This window comes from Rhinopithecus bieti, unplaced genomic scaffold, assembly GCF_001698545.2.
Source record: "Rhinopithecus bieti isolate Rb0 unplaced genomic scaffold, ASM169854v2 scaffold_41913, whole genome shotgun sequence".
Lineage (NCBI taxonomy): Eukaryota > Metazoa > Chordata > Mammalia > Primates > Cercopithecidae > Rhinopithecus > Rhinopithecus bieti.
Genome location: NW_016818964.1, coordinates 509,001 through 531,965, shown reverse-complemented (window position 1 = coordinate 531,965; position 22,965 = coordinate 509,001). Strand labels below are relative to the sequence as shown.

Genomic DNA, 22,965 nt, shown 5'->3' with positions numbered 1-22,965 from the left:
GGTGAAACCCCGTCTCTACTAAAAATACAAAAATTAGCTGGGTGTGGTGGGGGTGCCTGTAGTCCCAGCTACTCCGGAGGCTGAGGCAGGAGAATCCCGTGAACCCGGGAGGTGGAACTTGCAGTGAGCCGAGATTGCGCCACTGCACTCCAGCCTGGGCGACAGAGCGAGACTCCGTCTCAAACAAACAAAAAAAAAAATAGTCAACAAAACTGAGAAACCTAGATTCACAGCTTATGGAAAAAAAAAATCGTGGTCTGATAGTCTAAATACATGTAAGGCAAATGGAAAAAGAAGACAGGCATGGTGGTGTGCACCTGTAGTTCCAGCTACTTAGGAGGCTGAGGCAGGATGACTTGAGACCAGAAGTTCAAGGCTACAGTAGTGTGCTATCATGGCACCTCTGAATAGCCACTGCACTCCAGCCTGGGCAACATGGGGCAACACCCCATCCATTAAAAAAAAGAAAGAAAGAAAAAATTCTCCATTTATTTGCAATTCAAATTTTCTGAAAACTCAGAACTATAAATGAAACCCAACTATATGTAAATTAATCCACCTGAACTATGTTGAGTATTTTCATTCATTTTTCAAAATGGAATAATGTTTGAGATAAGTTTAAATGACTGATTATCTCCCAAACCTACAGTGGCTCAAAGACTAAATCATGAGAAATTTTCATGTGTGTACAAAAACTTTTCTTTCTAGTCATACTCTTTGCATAAGTAGATTTTTAAAAATTACTAGATATTTTAATACCTTTATTGGAGATGTAAATGATATGTAGGACTTCATGGGTCAAAAAAAGAAAAATGCCTTTATAATTTATTTATTTATTTTTGAGATGGGGGGGTTTTACTCTGTTGCCCAGGCTGGAGTGCAGTGGTGTCATCTCGGCTCACTGCAGCCTCTGCCTCCTGGGCTCAAGCAATTCTCCCACTTCATTCTCCCAAGTAGCTGGGACCACAGGCGCACGCCACCACACCTGGAAAATCTTTGTATTTTTGGTAGAAACGGGGTTTCTCCATGTTGTCCAGGCTGGTCTCAAACTCCTGAGCTCAAGTGATCCGCCCATCTTGGCCTCCCAAAGTGCTTGGATTACAGGCGTGAGCCACTGTGCCCAACCTATAATTTAAATTAAGACCAACTGTTTAAAATTACTTATATATATATATTTTTTTCTCCTAGGGACAGGGTCTGTGTCACCCAGGCTGGAGTGCAATGATGCAATCATAGCTTACCATAGCCTCAAACTCCTAGGCCCATGCAGTCCTTCTGACTAGGCCTCCCAAAGTGCTAGGACTACAGGTGTAAGCCACTGTATCTGGCCTGGTACAGGAATGTTATTGAAATCTGACACCCCATCGGTATACACTGAGAAGTTTACATAGCTTTGGGCCAGTTAGGGTGTGGGGGCTCCTGACGGATCCTGGACCCTGTGCTACCCTCTGTGGTTGTGACCTGGGCTGGGGCCTCTGTACTTCGCATTCTCTTTGCCCTGAAGTGAACTGCTATTTGATCAGTGTCCACCACTGCCCCAGAGGGGTGCAGGAGCTTGTGCACCTGTCATGTGCAAAGCACAGGGCAGTAGGACAATGGCGTCACCCAGCCATCTCCCAAGGCTCCTCTCACCACTAATCCCATTCCCTTGGTTCTAAGTTGGATGCTGCAGGGAAGTGGAGCCCAGGTGTTCTCCAATTCTCCTTCAGCTTATCTGGGGCTCTTACATGATCCTACAGTCTCAACCCTCACCTCCTGGGTTCAGCCCAGGTAGTTTCTTACTCTGCTTTCATCCTCTGATCCTCTCTACTTCCTGACTTCTCCCCCACATTTATTTTCCTGGGTACAGAAAAGCTGTCCTGGTATCATAAAATTTCTCTATGCTATGACCTTAGAAAACGTTTCTTCCAGCAAAGTCTGTGTTTCAAGACTATTGTCTCATCGTAGACTCAAAAAAGTCTAATTTGAAATTAAATTATCATACTTTTGCTGTCATAATTTCTCGTCCTAAACCAACTTCCAGTGCAGCTTTAGATTTGAGATTTTAGAACAGAATGTTCCTTAGAGGAGTCCCAGGAGTAATTAGAGATCCTATCCGTAGATTAAGGTGGATAATGGTAAAAATTTACCGTGCCTGTAAGTATTACTGATGGTTTTCACAGGTATCCTGAAGGAAAGGAGAACGGGTCAAGGGAGAGGGGAAAAAAAGAAAGTCAGACTTTTTTTTTTAAATTGTTATTTAGTTTTTATTTCATAATCATAAACTTAACTCAACTCTGCAATCCAGCTCGGCATGGGAGAGAACAAGGAAAACATGGACCCCAAAGGGAACTGCAGCGAGAGCACAAAGATTCTAGGATGCTGCGAGCAAATGGGATGGAAGGTGCTCTCCTGAGCTACAGAAGGAATGGTCTGGTGGTTAAGATAAAACACAAGTCAAACTTATTCGAGTTGTCCACAGTCAGCAATGGTGATCTTCTTGCTGGTCTTGCCATTCCTGGACCCAAAGCGCTCCATGGCCTCCACAATATTCATGCCTTCTTTCACTTTGCCAAAGACCACATGCTTGCCATCCAAGCACTCAGTCTTGGCAGTGCAGATGACAAACTGGGAACCATTTGTGTTGGGTCCAGCATTTGCCATGGACAAGATGCCAGGACCTGGATGCTTTAGGATTAAGTTTTCATCTTCAAATTTCTCCCCATAGATGGACTTGCCACCAGTGCCATTATGGCGTGTGAAGTCACCACCCTGACACATAAACCCTGGAATAATTCTGTGAAAGCAGGGACCCTTATAACCAAATCCTTTCTCTCCAGTGCTCAGAGCACGAAATTTTTCTGCTGTCTTTGGATACTTGTCTGCAAACAACTCGAAGGAGACACGGCCCAAGGGCTCGCCGTCGACGGCAATGTCGAAGAACACGATGGGGTTGACCATGGCTAGTAGTACAGGATTTTCCTCGGCGGCAGCATCTGCGAAAAGCTGAACGTCAGACTTTTATCACACATGATAAAGTGGAAAAAATCTATTGAAACTCATTTTTAAATTGTTACATAATTCTTCCCAAACAGAAAAGTCTAAGGAAGAGTTAATACATGTCCATGAACCTATATTCCAGCTTTGATAGTTAACACGATTTTGCTGATCTCATTTCATTTATCCTCCATTAATTTAGTAGGCCTTTCTAAGTGATAAAGACACGTTAGAAATTATGAGATCTTACAAAATAACAACAATTCTTTATTCTCTAACACCTAGTCTATATTCAGATTCTCTCATTATATCGAAGGCGTGTCTTTACACACACTTGGTTAATACACATCAGGACCCAAACACAATGCAAATGTTACATTTGCTTATTCTGTTTCTGCACCAGTCATTTGCCTCTGCTCTTGGATTCACTGTCCTGTCTCCTCCTTGCTCTGCTGGTATCCTGCACATTTTTCTTCTCAAGCTTCTTTGCCACTGGCTTCCCATTGAGTTCAGCCAACTCAATGGGAAGTACACATAGGAGACTCAAAGGATGAGAGGAGGGAAAAGCCAGGGCATTTCTCCCAGCTTCTGCCTCTGACAGCGACCGCTTCTCCAGCCCTCTAGCAGCCTCCACCTGATGCAATTCTTGTAGGTGGCCCCCACTCCTGGGTTCTGGTTACATCATCTCCTCTTCCTTAGTCCTTCTAGCTCTAGGGGAGGTAGTGGCTTCCTGAGGGAGCATAGCTGTGGGTTGCCTCAACATTCCATTTGGCATTTCAGCTCTTTCAACTCTTTTGAAACTAGTTCCCTGTGTTCAATTCCTCTGCCGAACTACCGGGTACAGGCTATGTTTTTTCCCTGGACAGGTCCTGACTGACACAGGCTTTTCCCCTCCTTTCCATTTCTTTACACCCTCCCTCCCTTTTTGAATTCTTTTATGCTATTGCTTCTTCCTCAGGGGTCTTTTAATTGTTTCCTCTATTCTCTTTTTTTTTTTTTTTTTTTTTTTTTGAGACGGAGTCTCGCTCTGTCACCCAGGCTGGAGTGCAGTGGCCGGATCTCAGCTCACTGCAAACTCCGCCTCCCAGGTTTACGCCATTCTCCTGCCTCAGCCTCCCGAGTAGCTGGGACTACAGGCACCCGCCACCTTGCCCGGCTAGTTTTTTGTATTTTTTTAGTAGAGACGGGGTTTCACCGTGTTAGCCAGGATGGTCTCGATCTCCTGACCTCGTGATCCGCCCGCCTCGGCCTCCCAAAGTGCTGGGATTACAGGCTTGAGCCACCGCGCCTGAAAAAAATAGAGCCTTTTTTCCTCTATTCTCTATACTCCTTGCAAACTGGCAGTCATGTCAGATCTAGAGCCGTGCTGGGTGATGGTGAGAGCCACCAGCCACATGTGGTTGTTTAAATGTCAACTTAGGCCGAGAGCAGTGACTCACGCCTGTAATCCCAGCACTTTGGGAGGCTGAGACAGGCAGATCACTTGAGGTCAGGAGTTCGAGACCAGCCTAGCCACCATAGTGAAACCCCGTCTCTACTAAAAATACAGAAATTAGCTGGGTGTGGTGGTGGGCACCTGTAATGCCAGCTACTTGGGAGGCTGAGGCAGGAGAATCACTTGAACCTGGGAGGCAAAGGTTGCAGTGAGCCGGGATTTTGCCATTGCACTCTAGCCTGGATGACAAGAGCAAAACTCTGTATCCAAAAAAAAAAAAAAAAAAAAAGTAAACTTAAATTAGTTAAACAAAACAAAAAATTTGCACTGGCCACATTTCAAGTTCTCAGTGGGCACACGTGGTTAGTCACTGCCACATTGGACAGGGCAGACACAGAACATTTCCAGCATGGCAGAAAGTTCAGCTTGATGTTGCCATTCTAGAAGCTTGATTAAATTCAAGTCCAATACTTTTAGGCAAGAATATTTACAGGGAAGGCTTGTGTTGGGAGAACCTGTTGCTTAAAAATCATTCGGAGCTGCTGAGAAAGTAACAATTTTCTCATCAGAATCAAAATGCAGATTCCTCCCCCGCCCCGCCCCTTTAATCTCAGGATGTAAGGCCTAGTTTATTCATTTTAACAAGCTCTCAGATGACTCTGTTGCACTCTGTCATTTGAAACCTCGGTTTTAAGACAGTCTTAACTGTCTTCAAGACCAAACATTCAAGCTATGAGATCCTGTCTCTCCTACATGTGGTGTTAAAAGTTCTTTCTCTTATGAAATATGATGATGTGATATATCATGGTTGTATTTTCTTTTGTTTTTACTGGCAAAATTAAAAATTGGCACCTAATATTATTCTCTCCAATTTCAAGGTGGTTGACTTTACTAGTCTGGTATATTCAAGAATCTGGGAGCCACTAATACGGTCTAATGTGGACTGTAAGTAGGAAATGAGATAAATGGACCATCATACCCTTTTACAGTCACAGTAAATATGTTAGGGTTGCCCAAAATCTCAATCCATATTAAATGTCAGAAAACAAATTGACAAGAACAAAACAGAGATGGCAGATGAAGGAAGGTCATTACCAGCTTTTGAGCACAACTCTGGGGCTCCCTGGCAGAGTCTGCTTGCCTGAAGTCTCTAGGACAGAGCCCACATTTTGCACATGGTTATGTGTCAAAATCACAGTCAGCTAAAACAATAAGAAAAGCCCAGGTGTTTTAATGATTTGCTGAATTTCCTGGAAATTCCAGGTATGCCTAGAAAATTCTGACATTCTCAAACTAGTTGGTTACATTAAAGTACAGACCGGGCACAGTGGCTCACGCCTATAATCCCAGCACTTTGGGAGGCCAAGGCAGGTGGATCACTTGAGGTCAGGAGTTCAAGACCAGCTTGGGTAACATGGCGAAACCTCATCTCTACTAAAAAAATACAAAAATTAGCGGGGCGTGGTGCTTGGCGCCTGTAATCCCAACTACTCAGGAGGCTGAGGCAGGAGAATTGCTTGAACCCAGGAGGCGGAGGTTGCAGTGAGTCAAGATTATACCACTGCACTCCAGCCTAGGCAACAGAGGGAGACTCCATCTCAAAAAAAAAGTATGTGATCAGAATTATAGAGGGAAAGGCCAGGCTCAGCTGCTCATGCCTGTAATCCCAGCACTTGGGGAGACCGAGGTGGGAGGATTGCTTGAGGTCAGAAGTTTGAGACCAGCCTGGGCAACATAGCGAGACCCTATCTCTAAAAAAAAAATAAAAAATTAACCAGGCATAGTGGTGCACACCTGTAGTCCCAGCTACTCCAGGGTTTGAGGCAGGAGGATCCCTTGAACCCAGGGGTTTGACGTTACAATGAACTATGATAATTCACTGCACTTCAGCCTGGGTGACAGAGTGAGACCCTGTCGCTTAAAAAAAAAAAAAATGTAGGGGTAAACACTCAGGAAAACTTAAAGCCATGGATGAAAGAGAGAAGATGCATCATCAACTAGAGACATGAGAACAATTAGAGGTGGAGAAAAGAGCGCTGTGTTTGGCCAGGAGGAATCACTAGGCAACTTAGGCAGCATTATGTGGGTGAATGGTGGGAACTTAGCCAGATTTTAGAGGGTTAAGGTGGGACTAGGTAGTGAGGAGGTGGCTGAGACAAGTACTCAGTGAGAAGTCTGACCAAGGGAGGAGGAGAGAGGAAACCTCTGGGGGCATCAGGAACAACAGACACTCCCCCACTCCCCAAAGGCAGGAACGGGCGGAACAGTGGGGTGGAGCCTCTGGCTAATGCTGAACTCAGGTGTTGGCTGTCATTTTAGTTTTCTGACTGTTTTGGGCCAAGTTTGGATAATATGTGAAACCAAAGGCTTTACTAGTGTTCAGAAAAAGGAGAGAGAGCGAGACAGAGCAATGATGGAAGGGCCCATGGAGTTCTGGAATATTCCTGCAGGGCTGAGACAGGGAGGAAAGTAGCCAGGGAAGCTGTGAGTAGAGAAAGCAGGCTTGGTAAACCGGAAGGAAGGAAGGCTCTAGAATCCAACAGGCTGGTAAGGGCTGGAGTTTGGACCCCTGATTATCTGCATGGCCCCAATGTTCCTGCACCTGTTTATCCACAAAACGGAGGGTTTCCTATTTCACAGGGTTATTGTGGGGGTCAAAGGAGAGGAACTGTAGTGTCTAACATAATCATAGACATTCAATAATGCCCCTCTCCCTATTTTGCATTTGCTCATAAAAAGGCATTACAATATAATTATTTTTGGACAGTAAAAAAATAAAAGTTTTGTTTATTATTGAGATAGGGTCTTGCTGTGTCGCCCAGGCTGGAGTGCAGTAGAACACCCATGACTTACTGCAGCCTTGGCCTCCTGGGCTCAAGCAATCTTCCTGCCTCAGCCTAATGAGTAGCTGGGACTATAGGCACACACTACTATGCCTGGCTAAGTTTTAAAATGTTTTATAGAGACAAGGGTTTCATCGTGTTGCCCAGGCTGGTCTCTAACCCCTGGCCTCAAGCAATCCTCCTGCCTAAACCTCCCGAGTTGCTGGGATTACAGGCATGTGCCACGTTGCTCAGCTCTGATTTAATATTAATAGTCAACATATATCATTCAATCTATAATTTTGTGAGTTTTCTGCCAATTTGACATATTGCTTTACAAAAAAATAAAATTGCTTATTTGTCTTTCAACCCACAGTGACAAAGTGAAGAAACTGAGCTTCATTGGAACCAGGAAGATCTCATTCAGCAGATGATAACCTCTTACATTGATGCTCCAATTTGCATTTTGTAAAGTTGTTTTACAGTTTTGATTGTGTTTGATTCTGATGGTAGGAGGTGGAGCAGATGATAGGATTCCCATTTTGCAAATGAAAAAGCAAAAACTTTGTTTTGTTTTGTTTTGTTTTTGAGACAGAGTCTTGCTCTGTCGCCCAGGCTGGAGTGCAGTGATGCAATCTTGGTTCACTGCAACTTCTGCCTCCCAGGTTCAAACAATTTTTCTGCCGCAGGCTCCCAAGTAGCTGGGACTAGGCTGCATGCCACCACGCCCGGCTAAGTTTTGTATTTTCAGTAGAGACAGGAGGGTTTCACCATGTTGGCCAGGCTAGTCTCAAACTCCTGACCTCAGGTGATACGCCCGCCTCAACCTCCCAAAGACTGGGATTACAGGCATGAGCCACTGTGCCTGGCCCAGCAAAAACACTTGGAAAAGAAAGCGATGATCTCTGGAAGCCAGCAAGGGTTATTTAGCAGTTCATGCCAAAGGAAGCTTTTTCCTTTTTAAAATAGACTTGCTAGGTCAGGAAATGCTGTAGGTAACATGTGTTTTGATGTTAGCAGAACGCTTGACAAAGGGTCTCACAAAGTCTTTGTGGACACGGGGAACCGTTTTAATGGATAGGCAGCTTGTTATGTAGAAGAGGGAGGAACCTGTCCCTGCACAGGGGAGAATTAGAATCCATGGATGTTAGTTACATACAGGGAAGCAGATTTGGGTTCAGCTCAAGAAAGAACTTTCTAATAATTAGAGATGTTCAATAGTAAGACTGGCTCTTTTGTGAGAGAAGATGGTCTCGCCTGGAGTCAGACGATGAGCAAAATAGTGAAGAAAGAGAAGGGATTAGTGCCAATCTGGATGGATTGCTTCACTCCGACTGTCCCGGTAACATTTATTTATGTTTTATTTCCAGACAGAGTTTTGCTCTTGTTGCCCAGGCTGGAGAGTGATGGTGCAATCTCGGCTCACTGCAACCTCCACCTCCCAGGTTGAAGCAATTCTCCTGCCTCAGCCTCCCTAGTAGCTGGGATTACAGGCATGCACCACCACGCCTCGCTAATTTTTGTATTATTAGTAGTACTAGTATTATTTTGTATTATTATTAGGTCTCAAACTCTTGACCTCAGGTGATCTGCCTGCCTCGGCCTCCCAAGGTGCTGGGATTATAGGCATGAGCCACCACACCCGCCCTCCCGGTAGCATTTTTATTGATAACTTTGATAAAGTCAAAGAAGTCACATTCAGCAGCTCCATAGCTGTCAAAGCTGAGAGTGACATTTGTGCTTTAGACAACAATTCATGTTGAGAGAAGTCTGTTTTTTGTTTTTTTTTTTTTTTTTCTTTTGACAGAGTCTCACTCTGTCGCCAGACTAGAGTGCAGTGGTGAGATCTCAGCTCACTGCAACCTCTGCCTCCTGGGTTCGAGCAATCCTCCTGCCTCAGCCTCCTGAGTAGCTAGGATTACAGGTGCATGCTACCACACCCAGCTAATTTTTGTAGTTTTAGTAGACGGGGTTTTACCATGTTGACCAGAATAGTCTCCATCTCCTGACTTCGTGATCCACCCACCTCAGCCTCCCAAAGTGCTGGGATTACAGGTGTGAGCCACCACGCCTGGCCGAGAGAAAGATCTTAGTGAATAAAAATGTAATAAGGACATATGTAAAACCTTGTTCTTGCTTAAAAAGAATTTGCAGTCCAAGTACAGGGCAGAGAAGACGCTGTTACGTAGCCTGTGCATTACAAGTTGTTTTTGTTGGTGCAAATTCAGTATGAACCAAGAGGCAGAAACTGCCAGAGGAGATGGACAGGCTGCCTCGGGGTCACGGGGCACATGAGGACCAGTTGAAAATCCCTGGGATGTTCAGCCTGTAGATGAGAATGAATAGTAGCGCAGGCAATGAGTGGAAGGGTAATAGGATGCTTGTTGTTTCCAAGTGGGGGAGGGAGTTCTGGCTTTAGAGGGGAGAATTAGATTCCATGAACGGTAATTACATACAGGGAAGTGGATTTGGGTTCAACTGAAGAGAGAATTTTCTAACAATGTGAGCTATTCAATAGTGAGATGGGCTCTTTTGTGAGGCTGTGATTTCCTTGTCCACAGAAGTGGATAATTTACTATTTATTAAGAATATTTTGGAGGGCATTGTGTAGGGAATGGGAATGTGGACACAGTGAAAATCAAAAGGATAACTTTTATTTCATTCCTGCGACAACCCTGAGAGATGTTATCATCGCCATCTTGCAGATGAGAAAACTGAGATGTTGAGAGGGTAGGAGGCAAAATCAAGACTCAGACCCAAGTGTTTTATGGCAGTCTTCGTTTTCTCCTCCTTTCCAACCCTACAGTTTCAAGACGGAAACAATCTCTCGTCCAAGATGGGTCCCGGGACAGTTTTGCTTCCAACGGTCTCAATTTACCTATGTAGGAAACGGGTATATTGATTTCCTCTCCTTCCCTGTTCTTCAGGAAGGTTGACAGTATCTGCGAGGGGAATGGACTGAGTCCCTTAAAACTCTTCCTACCCCCACAACTAGTTCTACATCAGATATTTTGTTTTATTATTTTGAATATTACTCCTATTTTGAATGGATAATACAGGTACAAGGCACAAAATTCAAGTTATACCAAAAAGTGAGCAATAAGAAGCTAATTTTCCTCTCCTATCTATTCTCCAATTGTCTGCCCAGTTTCCCTCCTAGGAGACGGTTACAGACCACATGTTTAAACCCCCAGATTCATATGTTGAAATCTGAATCCCCAAGGTGACGGCTCTAGGAGATGAGGCCTTCAGAAGGTGATTAGATCGTGAGGGTGAAGCCCTCATGAATGAGACCAGTGCCCTTATAAAAGGAACCCCAGTTTCTGGCCAGGCGTGGTGGCTCACGCCTGTAATCTCAGCATTTTGGGAGGCCAAGGCCCGTGGATTGCCTGAGCCCAGGAGTTCAAGACCAGCCTGGCCAACATGGCAAAACCCTATCTCTACTAAAAATACAAAAATTAGCCAGGCATGGTGGTGCGTGCCTATAATCCTAGCTACTTGGGAGGCTGAAGAAGGAGAATCGTTTGAACTTGGGAGGTAGAGGTTGCAGTGAGCCGAGATTACGCCACCAAACTCCAGCCTGGGTGACAGAGGGAGACTCCATCTCAAAAAAGGAACACCAGCCTCCCTCTCTCCATCATGGGAGGACATTGCGAGAAGACAGCCATCTGCAACCAGGAGAGGACCCTCATGGGAACCTGGCCATGCCCACACCCTGATCTTAGACTTCCAGCCTCCAGAACTGGGAGAGATAAATGTTATTGCGTAAGCCACCCAGTCTATGGTATTCTGTTATGGCAGCCTGAGTTAAGACCAATAATACTCATGGTTTCTCATGCATCCTTCAGGTGATATCTTTTCTATACGTGTACAAGCAAGAACTTATATATTTATTTTTTTCCCCGCAAATGATGGCATGCTTTACACACAGTTCTGCAGCTTACTTTTTACATTTATTACTATATTAGATCCATCTATGTGAAATTACCAATATTCTACTGTTTTGACCCACAAAATATATTGGAAATCCTTCAATATCAGTGCATACGGAGCTGTTTCAGTCTTTCAAAGTAAGTATAACATACGTAAGACTTCACAAATATTAAGTGTATACATCCCTACATAACCAGCATCCAGATCAATAATTAGATTATTACCAGCACCCAGAAGGGGCCAGGCCCCCTCCCAGTCACTATCTGACTTTGAATTTTATATAAATGGAGTCGTCCAATGTGGACTCTTATGTGTCTAGGTTTTAACTGGTTACACAATAGTCCCTTTGGAAGCCCCTTACTTTATTTAACCCTCTTGGTGCCTTGCTGATCAACCTTAAAGGTGTTTATAATCTTTTGCTTTTACAAACAATGGGGGGATGAACAACCATATAAACATAAGGTATTTTAAAAAGTGTTTTATAGGAAATTTCAAACACATACACAGAAAATAGACTAGACTAGTATAATGGACACAGCTTCAACAACTATCCACATTCTGTTATTCTCCTTTGAGTAGAATTCCATTTACTTACCCCCAAAAATGCTTTAGGGAAGGCTGAATATGTAGACTTCAGAGGCTCAGCTGTACCAGTGAATAGCTGTGTGACTATGGGGAAGTTATCTAACCTCTCTAATCTTCACCTCCAATAACATGGAGATGATCATTCCTACTGCTTAGAGTGGTGGTGAGGACAGGGGACCTGGATCAGGGCTTTTTGGCTGCAGGTAGAAGACGCAGGTGGAAGCAGATGGGAATGGCCACAGTCAATCCACTGGCGTTTTATAGAGTGACTGCCTTCTGTAAGATTTCATTGACCAAAGTTCTCCAGTGGCTTAAAAGAAAAAACAAAAAACAAACAAAACAGGACAAAGAAATCGGTTGAAGCCTCCACTAGAATGAACGCAAAGGACTTAGCATGTCTTATGTGCTGTTTCCACCATTCTGCTTTTCCAGACTGTCCCTTCTTCAATCACCGTTTAACTTGTTAAAATCACTTTCGAGCCAGGGCGCACTTTTCCAGGAAAGCGAGAAAATGCCAGGGAGAATCGGGAGATGAGGGCAGGGAGAGAAAAGCGTCCTAACTAAGACTTGCATTGCACAAGCTGAAGTCTGGAATTCCCACCCGCGGGATTCCATCCTCCTCCTCCTCCCTACCCCGCTGCTCCCCACCCCTTCTTCGGGAAGATCGCGACTCTGCCGTGGCTCGCCCCAAGCCGCTGCTTCGTAGGTTCTGGTTTCCCAATCGATCGTGAGTTTCTAGTCCCTGGAGCTGCGTGGGTCGTGAGTTCAAGTCCCTTTCCTTCCGGAGGCGACAACGTTCCCGCGGGTCCCCGTGCCACGCAGCGCGGGCGTGCACGCCCCTCCCCGCCGGGCCGCGCTGCCAGGCCCGCCCCGCCCCTGGGTGGGAAGGTCAAGGGGCCCGGGCCCTCCCAGCCCCCCGCACCCCTGCGCGCGCCCGCCCCTCGCCTCCTGCCCGGGCGCTCGCAGCCGAGCCCGGCCGGGGAAGGGCTCTCCTCCCAGCGCCGAGCACTGGGCCCTGGCAGACGCCCCAAGATTGTTGTGAGGAGTCTAGCCAGTTGGTGAGCGCTGTAATCTGAACCAGCTGTGTCCAGACGGAGGCCCCATTTGCATTGTTTAACATACTTAGAAAATGAAGTGTTCATTTTTAACATTCCTCCTCCAATTGGTTTAATGCTGAATTACTGAAGAGGGCTAAGCAAAACCAGGTGCTTGCGCTGCGGGCTCTGCAGTGGCTCGGAGGACCCTGGCGCTCTCCCCGTGTCCTCTCCACGACTCGCTCGGCCCCTCTGGAATAAAACACCCGCGAGCCCCGAGGGCCCAGAGGAGGCCGACGTGCCCGAGCTCCTCCGGGGGTCCCGCCCGCGAGCTTTCTTCTCGCCTTCGCATCTCCTCCTCGCGCGTCTTGGACATGCCAGGAATAAAAAGGTGGGTTCTCGGCGCTGGACTTTTCTTTCTCCAGGGTCTGGAAACCTTGCTAAAAATCCGATGGGTGGAAACTGGTTATGGCTGTGATTCAGGCGGTGTCAGGATACTGGAAAAGGCATGAGCTAGTGATGCAATGATATTGTTAATTATAAAAAGCTGCGCCTCTGTAATTTCCATCTTGAAGGGTTCTTTTGGGAGTGGGTATTTTCTAATACAGTTTCAAAAGTCAGCATCAGAGAGGGCTGCGAAATTCTCAGCGCTTCATTCCTCTTTCTTTTTTGGAAAGGGCAGCAACTTTGTCGTTTTAAGGGATTCGTGTATATATTTTTTAAATTTCGGGAGGCCAATTACTAGTTCACTAGCAAGTACTGTGCCGCATCGGCTGATAGACAAGCAGACGGGCCAGCTAAACATCGCGGGGCCGGATTTGCTCTATGCCTGTGTGGGATTCTCACAGAAGTTTCAAGCCAATGAGAAGTGGGAACTGCAGACAGAGATACATGTAAGCAAATGTTTTGCTAATCTTTAAGGAAATTGCAATTCCAGTTAAGTAATCCTTAAGTCTTGGAGAACTTTACCTAGATGACACCCACAGTCTTTATTCAGCGAGTTCTTGAGAACATACTGCTTTGAACAAATTAACCTTGTGTGTGCATGTACGTGTCTGTGGGTTGTGTGTGTGTGTGTGCTGAAAACTAAGCTGTAACAATGTCATCCTGGATTGGGGACCAGCACATCTGTGACGGGCAGTCCTGGTATTTGGTTGGTCTCTCCGGCTTTCCTTGTGATTTAGGCTGAGGCACAAAACGGGTAAACCCACCTGCTTTAGAAAGTTCCCAGGACCAGTTATGAGCACCAACCTGCCTCCCCCAGCTGTTCTTATAGAAAGTTCGTTTTTGGAGTTTCTAGGTCTTTTTTTTTTTTTTTTTTTTTTAATCACAAGGTGCAGCTATTCATGATGCTGTGAGGCAGTAAGTGCTTGGGTATTCTTTCATTTTAGGAAAATCCTATTAGCCTGGAACCTGTTTGGCCCCCAGGACTCAGCTGTGGCTCTTCCAGGAGGCTGGGCTTGAGGCAAGACCTGTCCCGGGGCTGCCTCTAGCCAAAGGGAATGGGGCTGTGGGGAGTAAGGGGAAAAATGGGGTTAGCATGCCTTTGCCACTAGCTCTTGAAGTCCACTGTGTTGCAGTCAGCCTGTTCTGTCTCCAACATAAACGAGACAGGGTTTTATAACCAACTGAAAGGAAACTTCATGTGAAGAAACAGGAAAACATTGAAATTCATAATATACAGACTGGAAAATAAATTTGTTATTGTTCTTTCATTCCTTCCAGATATAAATCTGGCCATGGCAAATATCAAAAAGCCCTGGGATTTGGCTCTTCACTTTATAAGGTCAGAGCTGTCTCCAGTGTTCTAGAATCTGGCTCACCCAGGCACTTAGATGAAAACTTGTGCACTCTCAGCGTCCTTATTTTTTGGATTGGGGACTAGATAAAGGAAATGGCCTTGCATCTCCTAAGATCACATCAGGGCCCTATTCCCTCTGGATGTAACCTTAATTCCAGGTCCTCTAATACCCAGGGTTGCTGATTCAGATAAGCCATGTGTCCTGAAAGGGAGGGATTATGTTGTTGCAGTGCACGTTTGTAGTAATGGGCCACAGAATTCAGCCATGTCCCCAGGTTCACTGCTCTATTGAAGAAGCCTTCAAGGTCACCTTCTCCAGGAAGTCTTGTCACTACCCACAGCCTGGTTGTTATGGCGCCCAGTAGGTATTTCTTTCCATGCCCTTACCAAGGTGTATAGACATGGTTGTGGCTCTCCAACTGGTTCTCAAGGATACTGGTTGTTTCTGTAGCTCCTCTGTCTAGCGTCCACACCCACAAGCAGTAGTTGCTTGGATAAACCACTGTTGAACTGAATAATAGTACTAGATAAAGCCCTGTTTTTGCATAGATTTAATTTTTTTATTTTATTTTATTTTATTTTGAGATGGAGTCTCACTGTCTCCCAGGCTGAAGTGCAGTGGTGAAATCTCGGCTCATTGCAACCTCTGCCTCCTGGGTTCAGGTGATTCTTCTTCTTGACCTCCCGAGTAGCTGGGACTACAGGTACCTGCCACCACGGTCGGCTAATTTTTGTATTTTTAGTAGAGACGGGGTTTCACCATGTTGCCCAGGCTGGTCTCAAACTCCTGACCTCAGGTGATCCACCCACCTCGGTCTCCCAAAGTGCTGGCATTAGAGGCATGAGCCCCTGTGCCCGGCCTGATTTTGTATTTTTTTCTACCATAACCATTTTGAAAAGTCTAGTTCAGTAGTGTTAAATACGTTCACATTGCTGTGCAATCTCCAGAACTCTTCACCTTGCATGACTGAATCTCTGTACCTATTAAACAACAATTCCCCATCTTCCCCTCCCACTAGCCCCTGGTTACCACCATTCCACTTTTTGTCTCTGTAATTTTGACTACACTAGGTGCCTCGTATAAGTGGACCCAAGCAGCCTTTGTCTTTTTTGTGAGTGGCTTTTTTCACTTAACATAACGCCCTCAGGGTTCATTCATATTGTAGCATGTGTCAGAATTTCCTTCCTTTTTAAGACTGAATAATATTCCCTTGTATGTACAGACTACATTTTGTTTATTCACATATCCATCGAAGGACCGTGTCTACCTTTAGGCTATTGTGAATAATGCTGCTATGGACACAGGTTTACAAATACCTGTTCAAGTCCCTGCTTTTAATTTTTGAGGGTATATACCTAGAAGTAGAATGGCTGTATCACATGGAAATTCTATGTTTAGTGTTTTGGGAGTCATCCTACTGTTTTCCATAGAGACTGTACCATATTTACACCAACAGTGCACAGGGGTTTCACTTTCTCCGTATCCTCCCTAACGCTTGCTCTTTTCCATTTTTTAATAGCCTCATGAGTGTGAAGTAGTAGAGATTTTTTATTTTTATTTTATTTTTATTTTTTGAGCAGAGTCTCACTCTGTCTCAGAGCATGTGCCACCATGTCTGGCAAATTTTTGTATTTTTAGTAGAAAGACAAGGTTTCACCATGTTGGCCAGGCTGGTCTCGAACTCCTGACCTCAGGTGATCTTCCTGCCTCAGCCTCCCAAAGTGCTGGGATTACAGGCGAGAGCCACCGTGCCTGGCCAGATTTTATATTTTTAAAGCAATCTTGCTGACCACAATCTTACTGGATTAAAGCCTGTGCGTGGTGAAGGGCAGAGTTGCAGGCTCCCAGAGCATCACTGGCTTGTGCATGGCAGAGCTGAGCCCTGGGTTTGTAACTCCTCCTCCTATTTTCCCATGGTTTTTATTTTCCCCGGGCTGCGCAGGTTCCCCGAGTCCTTTCCTCCATCAGGACTTGCTGGCAGCGGTTCCCGCAGGCCACACTCTTCAGGGGACTGGGCCACCCCAACCCATCCACTGACGGGGGATTTTCACGCATGTGGACTCAATGCTCTGCTTAAGTGACTTCCTATGACACCTTTCTTTGGTGCCACTCAAAGTGCCTCATGTTGTCACTTTCTTTTCCTTTCATTGTTTGGGGGCACGATGATGGCTTATTCACTCTGTAATCATTTCAGCATAAAGATGTTCAAAAGTCAAGCACATCTCGCATAAAGAATAAAGACCAGGCCGGGCGCGGTAGCTCAAGCCTGTAATCCCAGCACTTTGGGAGGCCGAGAGGGACAGATCACGAGGTCAGGAGATCAAGACCATCCTGGCTAACCCGGTGAAACCCCATCTCTACTAAAAAAAAATACAAAAAACTAGCCGGGCAAGGTGGCGGGCGCCTGTAGTCCCAGCTACTCGGGAGGCTGAGGCAGGAGAACGGCGTAAACCCAGGAGGCGGAGCTTGCAGTGAGCCGAGATCGCGCCACTACACTCCAGCCTGGGCGACAGAAAAAAAAAAAAAAAGAATAAAGACCAAGGAATTGGTTAATACTATAGTGGGAGGTTTTAGCTTTTTTTGTGGTGGGGGGAGGACAAAGTTTCGCTCTGTCACCCAGGCTGGAGCGTAGTAGTATAATCTCAGCTCACTGCAGCCTCAAACCCCCTGGGCTCAGGTGATCCTCCCTACCTCAGCCTCCTGAGTAGCTGGGACTTTAGGTGCATGCCATCACACCCAGTTAATTTTTTTTTAAATTTTGTAGAAATGAGGTCTCAACATGTTGCCCAGGCTTGTCTCAAACTCCTGGGTTCAAGCAATCCTCCTGCCTCGCCTCCCAAAGTGCCGGGATTACAAGTGTAAGCCACTGCACCTGATCTTAGCCTTTTTTTTTTTTTGAAGCAGCCAAACCCTTTATTAAAAAGTGTGATCTAACACATTATCCCAATGTAGGAGTCAAGTAGAAGAGGTGTGGTTCTGCTTGGGTAGTTGGGATGTCTGGAATCACCATGACCTCCCTGGAGCACACCCCACCCCATACAAGCCCAAGGTGGTATCTCCGTTACACGTCACAGGCCGCATGCAACACACACTCCCCTAGACCTGAATCTGCCTTGGGCATTTATATTTGACTTTTCACCTCCACAGGATACTCACTGTTACCATTCTGGCTCTCTGTCTTCCAAGTCCTGGGAATGCACAGGTAAGATTTTTATTTTTAAAAAATATCTACAAGTGTATTAAAAACCAGGGTGAGGGAGTCCAGCCTTGTGTTATGGAACTCTAGGGTTCTGGAGGTGGGAGCAGCTTTACAGTTGACCTCATCTGAACTCTTCATTCTCAGAGGTTCACAGTGGAAGCTCAGAGAAAGTGAGACTTGGCCCAGGTGGCATGACTTGTAAGTGACAAGGCTGGGGCTGGTACTCAGTTTCCTGACTCCCAGTCCAAGACTCTTTTTTATTTTATTTTATGATAAGTTCTGGGGTACATGTGCAGGATGTGCAGGTTTGTTGCATAAGTGAATGTGGGCCATGGTGGTTTGCTGCACCCATCTACTCATCACCTAGGTGTTAAGCCCAGCATACATTTTTAATCAGATTGCATGGCCTCGTTTGTGCCCCTCACAGCAGGCCTCAACCTACCTTCAATGTTGAAAAGTACAATATGCTCTAGTGTTTCTGGGCAGCGGCTCCTGAGGACCCCCACGGGTCTGCATGCGTTGCCACAGACACACCCCTTTTGGAGGAGGTGGGAGAGGAAGTGCGGGTTACTCAAACATCCCAGCATGCAGTGTTGCATAATTCGGCTCCAAACCTAGGAGGGCCCATCGCTGGGCGGAAACCCCTCAGAGGAGTAAGAAGGGGGTGGGCAAGGCCAGGCTCAGGGCCTTAGGGGTTCTGGAAGAAGCTTGCAGCATCCTGGACTTTATTTTAAGCAACCAGAGAGATGGACCCCTGTGTGTCAGCCCTGAAATGTGGGCAGATCCCTCCTGAAAACTCCGAGTGGCCTCTGTGTCTCTGGCTCGGGAAAGAAAGGAGAGAAGCCCTATCTCTGAGCAGGCTGAGGGCTGCAGGCAGGTAGGGGAGCATTTTCTCTCTTCATGTTAAGAATTTTGAAGCATATTCAGGTCACTGGCAATGGGAAAGATCTTGGGAAGAGTAACAAAGAATTGTAGACCTTGGGGTTTTCTAAGGCAGCCTCATGGCATACACATGAAGACAGGTAGGCCCTGAGGGCAGCGATTCAGGGTTGTGTTTACTGCACTTTAGGTACTTTATATAGATTAACATACATCGTCCTTACCACCATTTTGAACTATGTACATACCCCCCATTTTACAGATGGGGAAACTGAGGCATAGAAAAGTTACGTAGAGAGTAGGGGCTAGAGTGAGAATTTGAAGCTGTGCCCTGGTCCAGCAGACTTGGACCTATGCCAGTCCTTGACAACCAGGACTGGAACCTGGGTCTCCTGGCCTCCCAGCTTCCCGGCACAGCTTCCTGGCTCGTCTGCTCTACTTCCTTTGCCCCAACTCCCTGGGACCCCTGAACCCTCTCCTGGGAGCGCAGGCCAAATCCATCATCTCCGCAAATCAGCCTCCGAAGCTGTAGAAAAGGCCAGGGATGGGAGCTCCTAGAAAACGTCAGGCCCCGGGATCTTCCCGAACAGCCCACCCAACACTTTTTTTTTTTTTTTTTTTTTAAGTACATAAACTTGTTGCTCAAGTTGTATGTAAAAGCTACAACCCTCTCGGATTGTTGAGGTCTATCTCTTTCTGGAAGCATCTTTGTGTCATTGATTTGCTGAGGCTGAAATGGAGAAATTTACTCAATTCAACTTTTCTGTGTAGCTTTTATTTATGTACAGACAGCAAAATCAGGTAGAGGGTTTCATGGGGGCAAATAACTCATATTCGGCACTTTGAAGGTGAGGTCGCACCTAAAGAGTCATCGCCCTTAAAAGCAGTCTCATTCATTCCCAGAAAGGGGATGAACAGGGAGCATGCCACATTAGGCTCAGCAGATGTGATTCCTCTTGCTCTTCATAACTAGAGCATTAAAAAACCTGAAAACTGTCTGCTAAAATAAGAGCTATGAAGCAATGGTGCAGGGAGCTTATTTTTTTAATAAAGTTTTTCTAAAAACACAGAGATGGGGTCTTGAGGCTGGTCTCAAACTCCTGGGCTCAAGAAATCTTCCCTCTTCAGCCTCCCAAAGTGCTGGGATTACATGCATGAACCACTGTGCCTGGCCTGGTGTGGGGAGTTTAGAAAGTAGTTCTAAGTGTAAAATAATTATAAGGAAAAATTTTAGAACAAATAGGGGTTATAATACAGGTATTGGTATTTTGGAGGCCTTTCTTTTTTCTCCATTTCCCCAACTTTCTGTGTTGCAGCAATAAGACTTCTGTGGTGTGAAATGACTTTGCCTGTTTCTCCTCTCTCCTTCCCTGCAGGCACAGTGCACGAATGGCTTTGACCTGGATCGCCAGTCAGGACAGTGTTTAGGTATGAGCCACTGCGGATCCTTCATTGGGGTGGAGGCATTCAGCCCAGTTGCAGGGCTATTTCTTTCTCTTTTGTTCAGTGATTAGCCATGCCCATGGAAGAACACAGTGACATGGAATGACTGAAGTCAATGGTGCCCTTTTATTGATCACCTTCTTTGTGCCTGGCCTTGAGCTAAGCACTGAGAGGGGTGGAAGAATTGATCGCTGTTCTCTTGAAGGTTTCTATTGGATTGGTGTTTCCTAGGGCTGCCGCAACAAATTACCACTAACTTAGGGGCTTAAACAACACCAGTGTATGATTTTACAGTTCAGTAGGTCAGAAGTTTGAATTGAGTCTCCACCAGAATAGAATTAAGGTGTCAGTAGGGCTGTGTGCTCTTCTGGAGGCTCTAAGTGAGACTTTTATTCCCTTCTGGTTGTTGACAGAATTGAGTTTCTTGTGGTTGTAGGACTGAGGTTCTGTTTCCTTGCTGACTGTCAGTGGAGGGCAATTCCCACCTTTCAGAAACCTCCTGCTTTCTTTGGCTGGCAGCTCCTCCCTCCATCCTCAAAGCCAACACAGCAAGTCAAGTGTTTCTCACTTTGAATCTCTTCTTTTTCTGTTGTGGCATCTCTCTGACCAATCAGCCTCTTCTTCTTCTGCTTTTAAGAACTCCTGTGAATATATCGGGCCCACCCAGAAAATCCAGGAAAACCTCCCCATCTCAAGGTCAGCTGCTTAGTAAGCTTAATTCCAGCTGCTACCTTAATTCCCCTTTGCCATGTAACCCAACATATTCACAGGTTCTGAGGACTAGGAAGAGGAGATTTTGGAGTGTTTGTGAGGGGCATTCTCTTAGCATGCCATTTTTTGCAATGGACTCTGCGGAAGATGAGGAGAGAGTGATACCTTATGTCCAGAGTCAATAAGCATTGACGGGGCCAGGTGCGGTGGCTCACACCTGTAATCCCAGCGCTTTGGGAGGCCGAGGCAGGTGGATCACCTGAGGTCAGGAGTGCGAGACCAGCCAGGCCAACATGGTGAAACCCTGTCTCTACTAAAAATACAAAAAAATTAGCCAGGTGTAGTGGCACGCGCTTTTAGCCCCAGCTACTCAGGAGGCTGAGGCAGGAGAATGGTTTGAACCTGGGAGGCAGAGGTTGCAATGAGCTGAGATCGCACCACTGCACTCCAGCCTGGGCAACAGAAAGAGACTCTGTCTCAAAAAAAAAAAAAAAAAAAAAAAGCATTAATGGAGGTCAATTTGAACTGGGCATGGAAGGACGAATAGGATCCTAAGAAATGCCATTCCAGGTAGAAGGAACAGCATTAACCAGGACCAGGTGTGGAAAGGACGCTCAGAGCATAGGGCATATGAACGGAATAAGACAGCCCTACTTCCTCCATCTTAGGGAAGTATTTAGCTTTTACATTACACTTACTTTAGGCAAAATCATTTATATTCTCCAAGCTCATGTCAGGCATACTCCAGAGGGGAGATAGATGGTTTGAAAAACTGATGAAAGGTGAGGAATGAACCCTGTCCTGGGAAATCTGGGCTAACATTTTGATTTTAAAGTAAGGTGTTTTGATTTGAAGATTTGATGAGGAATGAAGAGTGGAGCAGTGGCCTTCTTTTCTGGCCCCCCAGTTTCAACAATGGCTTCAGGCTTCAAGCTGGAGAACAGGCTGTTGCATTCTGCACCTTGCCATTGCTCCTTCCTCTGGTAGGACTGGGTGTGAGTTTCTCAGATGAGATGCTGGGGGTGAGTTGTCGGGTGCAGGCATGTGGTCTCCAGTCTCCAGCCCTGCACAGAGCAGACTCCAAGGCTGGTGAGATGGCTCGGTATATGGGATCATGTCTGCTGCTTGCTGGAGCCACAGTTCAGGCCTCCCATGGTCTGTATCCTAGCAAGGCTGATTTTCTAGAGAGTCCACCTCTCCCCTTCCAGACATAACAAGCAGAGCCCAGCCTGGCTGGAAATGGGCTTTGTTGGCTGGCACAGAGCTGACTAGAAAGCAAAGCTTTGCTTTCTTAATAAGCAATTAGCTCTCAGTCAAGCCTTTTCTTTTTTCTTTTCTTTCTTTTTTTTTTTTTTTGAGACAGCATTTTCCCTCTTGTTGCTCAAGCTGGAGTGCAGTGGCACAATCTTGGCTCGCTGCAACCTCCGCCTCCTGGATTCAAGTGATTCTTCTGCCTCAGCCTCCCAAGTAGCTGGAATTACAGGCATGCGCCACCACACCCCTCTAATTTTTTGTATTTAGTAGAGATGGAATTTCACCATGTTAGGACGCTGGTTTTGAACTCCTGACCTCAGGTGATGCACCTGCCTCAGCCTCCCAAAGTGCTGGGATTACAGGAGTGAGCCACTGTGCCCAGCCTAAGCCTTGTCTTTCCTGATGCAAGAGACTCTTTCTTCTCTGACCACTGTTACTTGAAATAGAAGTGGAGATAATTGTTGGCCCATCCCAGTATTTTCAGAGTGTAGTATGTGCACACGAGGGTCCTTGGCATATTAGATGGTACACCTGCAGATAAACACTCTTTATTTTAATAGTATATATTTATTTTTACTGTTACCTTCTATTTATGCTAATTTTCACTTGCTGTAGTCATGTAAGATTTTAAAAATACATTTATTTGTGCTTCAAATATGGGTTTATTTAAAGAAAGAGTATGTGCAAATGATTTTACAGGTTTGTTTTAGTCTGTTCTCTGTTGCTTATACCTAAATACCTAAAACTGGGTAATTTATAAAGAAGAGGAATTTACTTCTTACAATTGTGGAAGCTGAGAAGTCCAAGGTTGAGGGTCTCCATCTGGTGAGGGCCTCCTTGCTGGTGGGGGCTCTCTGCAGAGTTCTCAAGTATGCAAGCCATCACATGATGA

The 22,965-nt window shown here is 45.8% G+C and overlaps 2 protein-coding genes across 3 annotated transcripts in view; one reads left to right on the top strand and one right to left on the bottom strand.

Moving 5' to 3' along the window:
- Positions 1-2,442: 2,442 nt before the first annotated feature.
- On the bottom strand, positions 2,443-2,940 carry LOC108519086 (peptidyl-prolyl cis-trans isomerase A-like). Its single transcript, XM_017857884.1, has 2 exons — positions 2,711-2,940; positions 2,443-2,602 (listed from the first exon to the last, which is right to left on the bottom strand). Exons 1-2 carry the CDS (start codon positions 2,938-2,940, stop codon positions 2,443-2,445), a joined length of 390 nt encoding a protein of 129 aa, XP_017713373.1.
- Positions 2,941-12,573: 9,633 nt separating this feature from the next.
- Positions 12,574-22,965, top strand: part of FBLN5 (fibulin 5) — an 81,062-nt gene continuing 70,670 nt past the window's right edge. The window contains exons 1-3 of one of the 2 annotated variants that reach the window (XM_017857911.1): positions 12,574-13,176; positions 17,735-17,789; positions 20,042-20,093. In XM_017857911.1, the coding sequence (XP_017713400.1) occupies positions 13,160-13,176; positions 17,735-17,789; positions 20,042-20,093 (124 nt within the window). In that variant the 5' untranslated portion in view covers positions 12,574-13,159. Of the gene's footprint in view, positions 13,177-13,319; positions 13,679-17,734; positions 17,790-20,041; positions 20,094-22,965 lie in introns of those variants that run through there. The other variant, XM_017857910.1, reaches the window with a different exon arrangement.